This window comes from Mastacembelus armatus, chromosome 22 (genome assembly GCF_900324485.2).
Source record: "Mastacembelus armatus chromosome 22, fMasArm1.2, whole genome shotgun sequence".
Taxonomy (NCBI): Eukaryota; Metazoa; Chordata; class Actinopteri; order Synbranchiformes; family Mastacembelidae; genus Mastacembelus; species Mastacembelus armatus.
In genome coordinates, this window is record NC_046654.1 from 23,257,932 (window position 1) to 23,272,379 (window position 14,448).

At 42.4% G+C, this 14,448-nt stretch overlaps 1 protein-coding gene across 1 annotated transcript in view; it reads left to right on the forward strand.

Moving 5' to 3' along the window:
• Positions 1-12,540, forward strand: part of LOC113129103 (cyclin-K-like) — a 29,643-nt gene extending 17,103 nt beyond the window's left edge. Inside the window, exon 10 of the mRNA XM_026304901.1 lies at positions 11,364-12,540. Coding sequence (XP_026160686.1) covers positions 11,364-11,779 — 416 coding nt within the window. The 3' untranslated portion in view covers positions 11,780-12,540. The remainder of the gene's footprint in view (positions 1-11,363) is intronic.
• The last annotated feature ends 1,908 nt before the right edge of the window (positions 12,541-14,448 follow it).

Here is a 14,448-nt window from a genome sequence, read left to right on the forward strand (position 1 = left end):
TGGTTTGTGTTAACAGGTTTAATAGATAGATATAACTGAGTGTCATCTGCATAGCAGTGGTAATTAATAGAGTGCTTCCTAATGACATAGCCTAGAGGAAGCATGTACAGGGTGAACAGAATCGGTCCTAGCACGGAGCCTTGTGGAACTCTAACTAACTTTTGTTCGTGTGGAAGGTTCATCATGGACATGAACAAACTGGAATCTGTCTGATAAATAGGATTGGAACCACTTTAACGCTGTTCCTCTGATACCAATCACATGCTCCAGTCTCTGTAATAAGATGTTGTGGTCAATGGTGTCGAATGCTGCACTAAGGTCTAGGAGGACAAGTATTGAAACCAGTCCATTATCTGAGGCTAAGAGAAGATCGTTGGTGACTTTTGACAGTGCTGTTTCTGTACTATGATGTGCTCTAAATCCTGATTGAAAATCTTCAAATAGTTCATTCCTGTGTAAGTGGTCTGATAGCTGCTTAGCAACAGCTTTTTTTTAGGATTTTAGAAATAAATGGCAGGTTGGATATTGGTCTATAATTAGCCAAGACTCCTGGATCAAGACTAGGCTTTTTGAGTAAAGGTTTGATTACTGCAGTCTTAAAGGCCTGTGGTACGTAGCCTGATACTAGAGATAAATTTACCAAGTCCAATAAAGATGAGTTCATTAATGGCAGGGTGCCTTTAAGCAGTCTAGTCGGGAGGGGGTCTAAGAGACACGTTGATGATTTCGATGAAGCAACTACTGATGTAAATTCAGAGAGATCTATGGGAGAGAAGCAGTCTAAACATAACTGAGGTCCTACAGATGATTCAAGAGCTACTGTAGTAGAAGATTCATTTATTGCAGGTATAGGAAGCATCTGCTGAATTTTATCTCTAATAGTTGTGATTTTATTTGTAAAGAAACTCATAAATTCATCACTGCTGAGAGCTAAGGGAACACTGGGCTCAACAGAGCTGTGACTTTTTGTCAGCCTGGCTACAGTGCTGAAAAGAAACCTGGGATTGTTCTTATTTTCCTCTATTAGTGATGAATAGTATGCAGTTATGGCTTTACGGAGAGCTTTTTTATATGTTAGTAGACTGTTTTTCCAGGCTAGAAAAATTTCCTCTAAGTTTGTGGAACGCCACTTCCTTTCCAGCCTTCGTGATGCCTGCTTTAAGGTACGAATATGTAAATTATACCATGGGGCTAGTCTTCTCTGATTCACTAACTTCTTTTTCAGAGGGGCTACAGAATCAAGCATTTCACGCAGTGAGGTTACAGCGCTGTCAACAACATGATCAATTTGGTAGGGAGTGGGATTGAAGCAGCTGCCCTCCACTATGTTTATACTTGGCAGGGTATACCCTTAGTAGAGGGTATACCCTAGCTACCCCTGGGTATACTACCCCAGGGTATACTGCCTGTGATCTCCTAAACTCTCTACCTTTTATACTTTTAGTCAGAGGGATGGATTCCACCCCCTTAGACCATCTCCCTTCATTTTAAGGTTACACCGGTTAGTCACATAGGTTTTTCCATTATTAGTTTCCCTTTTTTTTGGACGTCTATATACCATTTTCTCCTCATTCCTTTTTAGGATAGGGGACCATGCCCCACCCATGTCTCTCTCCTATAGATGGACAGGTTTCCCTTGCTCTCTATCCTGTATTCAGTCCTAGTTTTGGTACACATTTACCTGTCTCTAAGACTTATTTTAGCCAAGCCTCCATCCTGTCCATACTTAGTTTCTTGTGCATGCCATTGATCCCTTACATACATGCCGTTACATGCCATTGATCCCACCTGTTCCCGTGGTGTATTTTGGGACTTACATGAACATGTCTTCAATCACATGCACACAGAACCCAGTCTACTCATGGCCTTAGATTTCTGGGACAATACACAACAACGTGGCTACCTAAACTCATTAACATTGAGACAAAGACAGATCGACTTAAAGTGGAAAGGGCGCACTTCACAGCAGCACAGGTCCCTTCCTGCAACCAGATGGATAAACAACAAAATATGAGTGCAGCATGGGAAATGGCGAGAAACGACTGGCCGCTAAAACATGAGGAAGCCACAGTGATGATCTTTAATGATTACTCAGCTGCAGTTCTCCGCAGGCATAAAAGTTTTGATGAGGTAAAGAAAGACCTTAAGTCTGTCAGCGCTGACTACAAGCAAATCTATCCCACCCAGCTCAAGGTTACCCACCGTGAGTCTACCAGGGTGTTCCAGGACCCGGGTGAAGTGGAATGATACTTGAAGTTGCTGGATGTAACTCCTGCTAATGTAGTGTATAAACATCAACCATGTTTTTACACGCTTGTGAACTTAAGAGCCCTTCCATCCCATGCTGTGAGTAGTTGTGCTTCTACTTCGGGGTTTCTTCTTTGCAGAAATTTTTTTTCTTTTCCTTTCTTACTACTTCTATTACTATTAGAATATTTTACAAGGCAGACTCATATTTGTAGGACATGTTAACAGCATTGCTGCTCTGATTCACTACTCATCTGCTTAGCTCCATCAGTGGAGAAAGAGGAAGCTGATGTGGAACAGATGTGGCAAAAGTACTCACATTCTATACTTAAGTAGAAGTACAGATACTTGTGTAAAAGGAAAAAAAGACTTGTAAAAGTAGAAGTACTGACTCAACTCCTTTACTCAAGTAAAAGTAAAAAAGTACAGGATCTGAAATGTACTTAAATGAAAAAAGTAAAAATGTTCTTTTGCCTTCACTGATACACCATACATCTTTTGATAACTCCACAAAACTAAAAAAGTTTGACACAAAGAAAAAGAAATTCTTCTTTTATTACAAACTTGTACAGGGAACACAACACAATGCATTCACCATTAATCATTCTTGGAGCCAAACCACTTTTTTTTTTTTTTTTTTTTTTTAAATACGGCCATGGGTGGGGAATGTCTGGCTTTTCCGAATCAACTGCATCGTCGTCGGACTTGGCAACACTCCCTGGATCCCTTTCTCCACTGCAGGTTTTCTCTCTAATTATAACCTGTACACTCACTCGATTGCCCTTGCTAGTTCTGTTACTTCGTGTTGTCATGTGCGGAGGTTGAAAAAGTAACGAGCCTGTTTTGATAATCTGCTGAAGTACAGTAACAAAGTATTTGTATTTCATTACTTCCCACCTCTGGTATGGGACCTCTAATTTATCTTCCAGGTTGGTTTCACTCCAGCCCTAGTCCCATAGGCTCATTGGGTGAACTATGTAAATGGGTGAGAGTTGTTAGACCCGCACTCCTGAGTTGGTTTCACTTCACACCTGGCCTGAATAGACTTAGTTAGATGAACAATAGAAGTGAGCTCAGGTAATAGTAGACTCATGTGATCAATGCTCTGATTTACCAACTGGCTGCAGAGTGTGTCTTCCGTGGAAAACATTTGACGTGTTCCTGCATGTGCGGAGAGCACAAGATCTGGTGGATAAAGAGTTCATTTTTTTTCAAAAGTGCATATGTGTTACACAAGGATAGATTACTTCTTTGTTCCAAAACCTATACTATCATCAATCATATCAAGCTAAACAGGCAATTTAGTTACATCTGATCATGCAACAGTCTTTGTTCAATGTAGCACTGGGAACTAACAGTTTTTTGACTCTTCCATCCTGTATGAGCAAAAATTTAGGTATTTAGACAGTTTTTTTTTCTATTAATGTGGCTTCTACAGATGACCCATCACTGCTGTGGGAGACTCCAGAGGAGTCATTATCTTACAGTATTGTTCAAAATAATAGCAGTACAATGTGACTAACCAGAATAATCCAGGTTTTTAGTATATTTTTTATTGCTACATGGCAAACAAGTTACCAGTAGGTGCAGTAGATTCTCAGAAAACAAACAAGACCCAGCATTCATGATATGCACCCTCTTAAGGCTGTGCAATTGGGCAATTAGTTGAAAGGGGTGTGTTAAAAAAAATAGCAGTGTGGCATTCAATCAGTGAGGTCATCAATTTTGTGAAAAAACAGGTGTGAATCAGGTGGCCCCTATTTAAGGATGAAGCCAGCACTTGTTGAACATGCATTTGAAAGCCTGAAAAAAATGGGTCAAGGCATTGTTCAGAAGAACAGCGTACTTTGATTAAAAAGTTGATTGGAGAGGGGAAAACCTATAAAGAGGTGCAAAAAATTATAGGCTGTTCAGCTAAAATGATCTCCAATGCCTTAAAATGGAGGGCAAAACCAGAGAGACATGGGAGAAAATGGAAGACAACCCTCAAAATGGATCAAAGAATAACCAGAATGGCAAAGGCTCAGCCAATGATCAGCTCAAGGATGATCAAAGACAGTCTGGAGTTACCTGTAAGTACTGTGACAGTTAGAAGACGTCTGTGTGAAGCTAATCTATTTTCAACAATCCCCCGCAAAGTCCCTCTGTTTAAAATAAAAAGGCATGTGCAGAAGAGGTTACATTTTGCCAAATAACACATCAACTGGCCTAAAGAGAAATGGAGGAACATTTTCTGGACTGATGAGAGTCTTTTTGGGTCCAAGGGCCATAGACAGTTTGTGAGACGACCCCCAAACTCTGAATTCAAGCCACAGTACACAGTGAAGACAGTGAAGCATGGTGGTGCAAGCATCATGATAAGGGCATGTTTCTCCTACTATGGTGTTGGGCCTATTTATCACATACCAGGGATCATGGATCAGTTTGCATATGTCAAAATACTTGAAGAGGTCATGTTGCCTTATGCTGAAGAGGACATGCCCTTGAAATGGTTGTTTCAACAAGACAATGACCCCAAACACACTAGTAAACGAGCAAAGTCTTGGTTCCAAACCAACAAAATTAATGTTATGGAGTGGCCAGCCCAATCCCCGGACCTTAATCCAATCGAGAACTTGGGGGGTGATATCAAAAATGCTGTTTCTGAAGCAAAACCAAGAAATGTAAATGAATTGTGGAATGTTGTTAAAGAATCATGGAGTGGAATAACAGCTGAAAGGTGCCACAATTTGGTTGACTCCATGCCACACAGATGTGAAGCAGTTATAAAAAATTGTGGTCATACAACTAAATATTATACAAACATGGTGACAAACCCAGAAAATATTTGGCCTACCTGACGAAGGCCATTGAAAGGCCAGATTTTTTTTTCTGCCACTTACAAGTGAGGGACTATGTTCAGAGGAATACTACAATACTCTTCAACCAAACTGTCTCTGATTCTGAAAAGGAACACTTTACACTTAGGAGCTCTGTAAAGTCCTTTCACAGTTTGCTAAAAGAGTAAGGTATCACTAACAAAGCTCACTTGAAGGCGACATGGGGAAAAAATAAAAAGCATGAAGATCAATAATGGAGACTGGGATGAAGCCTGGGTAAATGCTAAATCTATAAATCATCTGTAGCAGGTTTAAAGCTAACTTAAAATCCTACATCGAGCTCATATTTCCCCTTCCCAATGCCATCGATTTAGTTCAGACTTTTCTCCACTGTGCCCCAAGTATAAAATAAAAGTGGGCAATCTTACTCATTATCTTTGGTCTTGCAGGAAAATACAACAAAATCTTCTCTGCTACTATAGAATGTAACCCACTGGGTATGCTAGTTGGGATAACCAGTATAGCATAAAGGGCAACTTTACAGGATGCTTACCTTCTGTGCTAGGAAATTAGATTAGATTAGATAAACTTTATTGGTCCACAAGGGAAATTCTTTGGTCACAGTAGCTCAGTTACAGACACTCTTGAAAACTATTAAAAAATTAAAATTAAAATAGAATAGAAAATGTATAAAAATGTATCCTTTTGAACTGGGCAACAGACAGTTCCATCATATCACAGTGGCACCGGACTGTACTTGAATATGTGTTGTTGGACTATCTAATCAGCAAATTAGTTCAAGTTCAATTTATTTGAATGGCACATTCACCACTCAGCTGACCAAAGTGCTTTACAGAGGAGCAAAATTATATCATATAGACATAAAACAAACCAGACAGAATTTAAAACAACCCATTAAAATTACCAGAGCACAGTAATCAATACGCTCAGGAAAACAAATAGGTTCTATTTCATCCTTCCTGACCGACAGAGGGCGGTGCTGCAAGCACTGAATGTTCCCTTCGAACATGCGCAATTCGAGTAATTATACCAATTGATCCAAAAAAGTCACCTGTGACCCCAGATGACCCCCAGAGGTGATATATATTCCGGCGTTATCCGAGGCTCTTTTCCTCTTTTCTTCTCACGCGCAGTTCGCACTGAGTGCTACTTGCATAGCAAGCGACGCACTCCTTGACAGTTGCTGGGAGCTCCGTGACCCCATCAGTCGGAGAAACGGAATTCCGCTCTCCAGAAGCTGCGACTGTGGGTTTCTGTACCTCAGGTATGTGGTTATATATCTCGTTTTCACCCTTGCTGGTTTAGACGGCATGCACGTCCTCTTTCCCCCAGCCGCGGTGCTAACGCTCTTAGGCTTTCACGTTAACCGCTGGTAGCAGTGGCATTGTGCCCCGTTTCCCAGCTGGCTGCGATAAGTGTTGCGCTTTTCTGCTGCAGTCAAAAGGTCGTAGTTGTTTTCTGTTTGGTAGTAACGGAGACTTGAGTATTTGTTGGTGACGGTAGCGTTTACGCTCCCACTTTCTGTGTTTTCCGCAGCGTTTGTTCGCTGCAGTTGAAACGCCACAGTTGCTTTCTGTCTTTCTTTAAGGCAGTATCTTAAGCCTCTGCTGGCGAAGGAAGCGTTTGCGCTCCCCACTCCCACTTTGTGTTTGACGCATCTGTTGTTCGCTGCGGTCGGAACACCGTGGTTGTTTTCTGTTCAGTTCACCTGAGCATCTGTTGGTGACGGTAGCGTCCAAGCTCCCCTCTCCCACTTTCTGTGTTTTCCGCACCGTTTGTCTACTGCGGTCAAAACGCCATAGTTGTTTTCTGTTTGGTAGTAACGGAGACTTGAATATTTGTTGGTGACGGTAGCGTTCACGCTCACCGCTCCCCGCTCCCCGCTCCCCGCTCCCCGCTCCCCGCTCCCACTTTGTGTTTTCCGCACCATTTGTTCACTGCGGTTCAAACACCGTACTTGTTTTCTATCTTTCTTTAAGACAGTAGCTTGAGCCTCTGCTAGTGAAAGCAGCGTTCACGCTCCCTGCTCCCAGTTTTTGGCAGTTGGATTTTTTTCCTTAGTGTACTGTCGCAGCGACAGGGACGTACCTGCCGCCTCAGCCCGTTGGTTTTTGGGGGCTTGGCTAGCAGGTTCAGTTCAGCCGCCAGCGGCTTGATATTGGTGCAGACAGAGGAGCCTTTCATCATGGATGGGGCTCACTGCTGTGCGACCTGTGGGGACACACTTCAGCCTGATGGTGGACACAACCTCTTCCCGGCCTGCCTCGGTCTTGATCACTTGACGGAAGGCCTGTCTGGCAACCTATGCATGAATTGTAGCTACATGCCTCGTGCCTCATGTTAGCTAGGTTGACACTGCTGTCGTTGGCAAGTGGGGATGACTTTCCCCCCTCAGGGCGAGAGGCGTTAGCCCCACCTCGGCGGTCAAGGCACCTGGCTGAGCCCACGGTTACAACAACTCCCCCTAGAAAGAGGGCAAAAGCTGGACGTGGGCTTTCCTCAAGGGCCGAGCGGCTGTCCACAGAATTAGCTGAGATGAGATCTATGTTCTTAGGTCTGTCCTCTCCGCCTATGCCTGGTTTGGCGCTGGAGGACAATATTCTTTCGTTGGCCGCCTCAGCCTCCCAGTTTATGGAGGATGCTGAAGAGTGGGCTCTCAGGCTTCAGAAGCGAGTACAGTGTCCTCTGGTCGGAGTACACTGAGTGACACAAGTGATAATTCTATGCAATGCCTCATGCAATGCCTCAAGCAGTTGCAGATAGAAGTCCCGCAGCAGACTGATTCGGCCCCACCGACTGCCTTCTTTGTTGTTCCCCCCTCCAGGGAATATCTGAAGGAGTTAAGTGCCTGCTGGAGGGACCCTGGAGCCCGGTCACGGCTGTTAGTCGATGGTCGAGTCCTGGCGTCCATGCACAATGCAGCAGAGGTGCTTGGCGCACATGCCTGCAGTTGAGCCAGCTATCGCCTCCCTCATTGTGACACCTGAGGAGGCAACTGCGCCCAACTGTCCGGTGCCCACGACCCCAGTGTCGAGACTTTCTGACAAGGGCCTATAACGCCTGTGCACGTGCTGGCCGTCTTGGCAATTCACTGGCGCACCTTATGTTTGCCTTATCGGCCTCTTTACAGGGGGGGGGGTAGGCTGAAATTGTTGTGCCCAGTCTGCACGGGCTGCAGTACGGGCTACAGCTGCTGTGAGAGCGTCTGACCAGTTGTTCTTATGCTGTGATGGTCCTAAGATGGGTCGCACTCTTTCCAAGCAGCGCAACTCACATTGGATTGTCGATGTCATCTTTCACGCCTACAAGGCAGGCAACCACTCCCCGCCACAGAGCGTGACGGGTCACTCCACCAGAGGCGTTGCCATATCATGGGCGGCCTTGAGGGGTGTATCCTTGGATGCTATATGTGCTGCTGCTTCATGGGCATCACTGGCACATTTTCCAGGTTCAACAGGGTGAATGTTGTAACTCCTCAGCCAGTGGATGTGGTCCTCTGGCCAGAGGCCTTGGGGTCTACTCCATGAGGTATACACTCAGGTTTCCTTGTGACTTTGCTGGTATGAGTCATTCAGTGCTTGCAGCACTGCCCTCTGGCGGTCAGAAAAGATGAAATAGAACGAGAGTTACGCATGTAACTGCAGTTCTATGAATCTCCCCCAGAATCCTTGCGCTAGTGCGAGAAGGTTCTGTAGGAAAAGAGCCTCGGATGACGCCGGAATATATATCACCTCTGGGGGTCAAAGGTGACTTTTTTGGTATAATTACTCGAACTGCGCATGCGCGAAGGGAGCATTCAGTGCTTGCAGCACCGCCCCCTGGCAGTCATTCAGGATTCATAGAACCGCAGTTACATGCATAACTCTCGTTTTTAATAGACTTAAAAACAGACAAGGTAGGAGCCATTCTAATCTGTAAAAGCAGGGTATTCTAAAGTCGTGGCCCTGCCACCACAAATGTATGCTCCCCTCTACGCTTAAGCCTAATTTGGGGGATGGCCAACAGGGCCTGGTCACAGGGTCGTAGGGACCTAGATGGAGAATAAGGAAGAAGAGGTTCAGAGAGATAGACAGGAGCAAGATTATGCAGGGATTTATATACGAAGAGAAGAATTTTGAAGTCTGTTCTCTGAAGAACTAGTACTCAGTGTAGGGAACTGAGAATCGGAGTGATGTGTTCTCATTTAGGGCACTTGACAAGAAGTCAACATCGTTCTGGACAAGCTGAAGACGGGCAATTTGAGATTTAGATATACCGCAGTATAAGGAATTGCAGTAATCTAAACGAGACCTGACAAAAGCATGGACAGCCATTTCCAGGGTCTTCGGAGTGAGAGAGGTTTTAATTTACAGTAAGTGAAGCTGATAAAAGCTGGATCCAATAACAGAAGAGATATGTTTAACAAATTTTAGCTGCTTGACAATAAAGACACCTAGGATCCTCACCTGCGAGGATCTAAAAGTGGATAGACTTTCTAAATTAGGGCTTTTCGAAGTTTGAGCCAAAAACAATTACCTTGGTCTTGTCTTCATTTAGAAAGAGGAAAATTTGGGCTAGCCATAATTTAACTTCCTCTAAACAGTGCAGAAGAGAAGTGATCACAGAGGAATTGTTTCTTTTGATTGATATATAGATTTGGGTATCATTTGCGTAGAAATGAAAAGACACACCATGTTGTCATAGAATATGTCCCAACAGTAGCATACAGAGAGAAAGACAGATGGAGCTAAGACAGAGCCTTGTGGAAGGCCACAGGTCAAAGCTGCAGGACAAGAGGAAAAATTACCAGGCTTGACTAAAACATTTCTGTTAGAGAGATATGACTGGAACTATTTCAAAATGTTTGATTTTAGACTTACCCAAGACTCTAATCTAGATAAAAGTAAAGAGTGGTCTATGGTATAAAAAGCAGCTGATAAATCTGAAAGAACAAGAACCACAGAGTTACACAATAAAAGCGACGCATTCCATAAAATCTGGGACCCTTTTATGATATACATTGGTTTGGATATTTATACTGTTTTTTTAAGAGGCTTTGTATGATGTAAACATGTAAGACATGACAAAGATATTTTTGTCATGTTATGGTCTCTAGGTTTGCTACCTGTCAGTATCAATGAGCCGGAATGTTCTGTGTTCTGTCTTCTTCTGTTTATTGTGAGAAAACTGAAAAACCAATAAATATATAGAGGAAAAAAAGTTTTTCCATTTTTATCGTCTTTAGTATGGCAAATGGCTAAAACAGTACCATGGTCCTACGAGGAGATCCAGACATTTCAGTTTTGTGCTGCCGTGCTATGATGACAGAGTTTTTTTTTTTTTTTTTAAGAGATGTGTCTTCACCTTACGCTTAGAAGTTTTGTTGTATTACATACAATGACAATAATGGAATTCTATTTTAGTGCTAAAGGGGCACAATGGGAGCACTGGCTGATCAGGTCATTCTGAAGCAAGAGAGTCAAACTTAACTAACCAAACAATAAACACAAATGGGGGAGAAAAAAACTGTCAGTTCACAAAAACTAATCTAATCCAGAACAAAAGTACAAATAAAAGTAAGCCCAAAGAATGGAAATCAGATCTGAAATAAAACAAAGAAAAAGAACAATTTACAAAACATGACACCAAGTGCACATAAAAGAGGTGGAGAACTCAAATCAAGCAATATGAACTCAGGCCAATCTGAAGCAAAAGGGGTTGCAAAGACAAACCTAATTAACTACATAAGTTTAAAACAAATTAACATACTGTTCAGTTAAAAACTAAATCTAACTCAGAATTTTTGGTCTGGTCCTTTGCGTGGGCCTCTCCATTATTCCATATTGCTCCATACTCAGCCACCTCCTCTGCCACACCAGAAAGACTTAAACCTTGCATTGTGTGTCTGTGGATACTGCCGTCACACAAATGTAACATGAATGCTGTATTTCATCTGTTTCTTTCAAGATCATCAAAAATTAAAGAGCTGGTGCTGTGATACTTCACAGAGTTGTGAAATCCTGTCAGGATCATTACAAACCACTGTGCTGGGTTTTGCGCCGTAGGCTCACCTGTCTAGTGGCTGTCAGCACACTGATAAGAGCAGCAGCAAATTGTATCTAGAAGCTGGAAGATGACAGGAACATGATACAGAGGCCTTCCACAGCACACTGGGGGTCACATTGGAGATTAATAGAAGTCATGTTCATCAGTGTACTAGTTACAGAAAATGAAATTCACATAGTTCACTGCGTCTTTTTTGTCATAATCTTATACCCTCTTCCTTCTATTCACTAGCCCCAGATCAACCTTCTAAACCAGCCCTGCCACCTTTACCCCTCTGCCCCCCTCCGCCACCTCCTCTACCCATGGACCTCCCAAGCTCCAGCTCCTTGGTGTCCAGTGAAGGTTACCAGAAGCTGCAGTCCATGATGAAGACAGAGGGCTCCTGTTATACAAATGTACCCCAGGCCTGTGGCCCACCACTGAGCTACCACCACTATGCCCCAGGCACCACATCCTACCACACTCCCCCACTCTCAGCCTATAGCTACCTGCTTGCACCTCCACCCTCCTCAGTCATTGGGATGGCACCCAGTTTGAATAGTGGGTACCTGCCACCATCAACCACAGGACACACACAACTACCCCCCCCGCTGCCTCCTGGAATGCCTCCTGTCAGTGGAGTCAATCGAGGAACATGGTTAAGATGAGTACCGGGAGCACAGGCAAAGGCTCAGAAAAGTTAGACTGATATATAGTAAAATCACCACAGTGGACAACTTTGCTGGTCTAAATAGTATTCCCTTATAAGATAAAAGAAAACACTTCAATAACTCTTCACTACATGATGATATGGGGCCTTGCTGGCAGGTAATGAAAGGCAGGAGAATGTAGCTGTGTCTACATTTTTGATCATTCTAATAAACACATGCGTTTACATAATCTGAAATGTTTATTTGAAATGTTTGACACGACTTAGTAGTGTTAACAGAGACATGGAGGATTGTAAAGTGACTGTCCTTTACCTGTCATATTTTTAAAATAAACTGTATTCTTTTTATTTTTTTTATTTTTTTGCTTAAATCATCTCTGCAATTATCTTGTGCAATTTAGATACTGATATAAAATTTGTTTTTATTCTTTTGTTATGTGGCATTGCTTTGTATATGAGGTTTTTCAGTTTGGATATTGTGATGGAGTTTTATACTGTTGACTGTTTTTATTAGCCTTTTAAAGAGAACACAGCCCTGTGAAAGGCTTTTTTTTTACATTTACCTTTTGTGTTTTTCCCATGAAATGCTGTACATTTAAGAATTATTATCTGTACTGTTTATCCTATTGTGTGTCACACAGAGCTGCAGCCAATCCCAACTTGGAGAGATTGTCAGTCCACCACAGGGCGAACACACATAGAAACAAACACTCACATTCAGTTTTATTTGTATAGCGCCAAATCACAATACAATCATCTCTATGCACTTTACAAAAAAATCCAACAAATCCCTTATGAGCAAACACTTGGTGACAGTGTAGAGGAAAAACTCCCTTTAAGGAAGAAAACAACCTCCAGCCGAACCAGGCTCATTCACACCTATGGGTAATTAATCACTAATTAACTTAACCTACAGGGACAAAAAGCTGCATTTCAAAACATTTCCAAGAGCCTGTACAGGACATCCTATGAAATCTGATCCAAATTTAATAAAATGTCATCAAACCCAATTAATCATCTTGTTCAGCAGTTGTTGTTTGGGTGATGTTTAAGGACTCTGTTAAAATGCTTATACTATATATAGTGTTTATGGTTTAATTTCCAACTGGAGGATGGACCCACTGCAGTTCATCCATCAGGGTGGACAATGAAACTTCACCTGTACCTCAGTACAAGTCACCTACAGAAATGAGGTCAGCTATTGTGAGGGGCATCGCTGATGTAGTGGAGGATGAGCACTAGGTTCCAGGGCTCCTTAAAATGCTGCGCTCAGGAGTGTGATGCCACCATCATACCAGGCAACCCCAGAATGCCACTCCTGCAGAGGAACTGAGATAGTACCCTCAGCACCAAAGAACAACAGTGTTCCTTGGATGAGTCAGATTAACCCCAATTTTTTTAGAGTAATTTTAAAACCAAAATGGGTTCACAGTAGAGGAGCTAAAGGATGTGTTTCCCATTCTACTATTACTACTACTATAATATGTAGTTTATTAGACCTGAGGTCTTTAAGCTATGAAGGAGCTTGATCATTAAAGGCTTTGAATGTAAGGAGAAGAATTTAATATTTTGTTTTAAATTTTACAGGGAGCTGATGAAGGGAACTAATATTCTGTAGTAAAATTATCTGACCCCTGTGACGCTGTTTCCTGGATAAGCAAATTCAGTTCCTGTTGCAAGTGTGTTGTGCTGTGTGTGCTGTATAGCGAGTTTACGGATTAGCTGCAGATTAGCTGTAGTCTAACACACCTAAAAACGAACTAAACTCTCTAAACAACTCATTAACTGCTACATAATCCTGTACTAGTCAAGGTAATTAACAGAGTGCTTCCTAATAACATTGCCTAAAGGAAGCATGTATAAGGTGAAGAGAATCGGTCCTAGCACAGAGCCTTGTGGAACTCCATAACAAACTTTTGTTCGTGTGGAAGGTTCATCATGGACATGAAAAAACTGGAATCTGTCCGATAAATAGGATTGGAACCACTTTATTGCTGTTCCTCTGATACCAGCCACATGCTCCAGTCTCTGTAATAAGATGCTGGGGTCAACAGTGTCAAATGCAGCACTAAGGTCTAGCAGGACAAGTTCAGAAACAAGTCCATTATCTGAGGCTAAGAGAAGATTGTATTGTGACTTTTAACAGTGCTGTTTCTGTACTATGATGTGCTCAAAATTGTTGGGAAAAATTGTACTATTCATTTAGCATAGCATTATGTTTAGCTGGATTATAAATATTATTTGTTTTTACATTGTTGAAAGGAGTTGTGCAGGCCTGGAACGCCAGTAAGGAGAAAGGTTAAAAGCATTGTCTCCACTGTGTGAAGAGACAGACAGAGTGGATAGGGAAGATGAAGGCTTCTGCAGATAGAAAACTATCAATTTGTGTGAATTTGTACTAGTCGTATGTATTAAAGAATGTGTTGTACATTATAGTGTGACTGGACAGAGACTTAGGGGCAGAAGGGACTACACCCCAGAGACTGTTAAACAATAGACAGATAGTAGGCAACTCCCTACAAGGAAATGTTGGCTGACCTAGTCTTCACAGGTCAACTATTATCTCTAATAGTTGAGATTTTATTTGTAAAGAAACTCATAAATTCATCACTGCTGAGAACTAAGGGAACACTTAGCTCAACAAAGCCGTGACTTTTTGTCAGCATG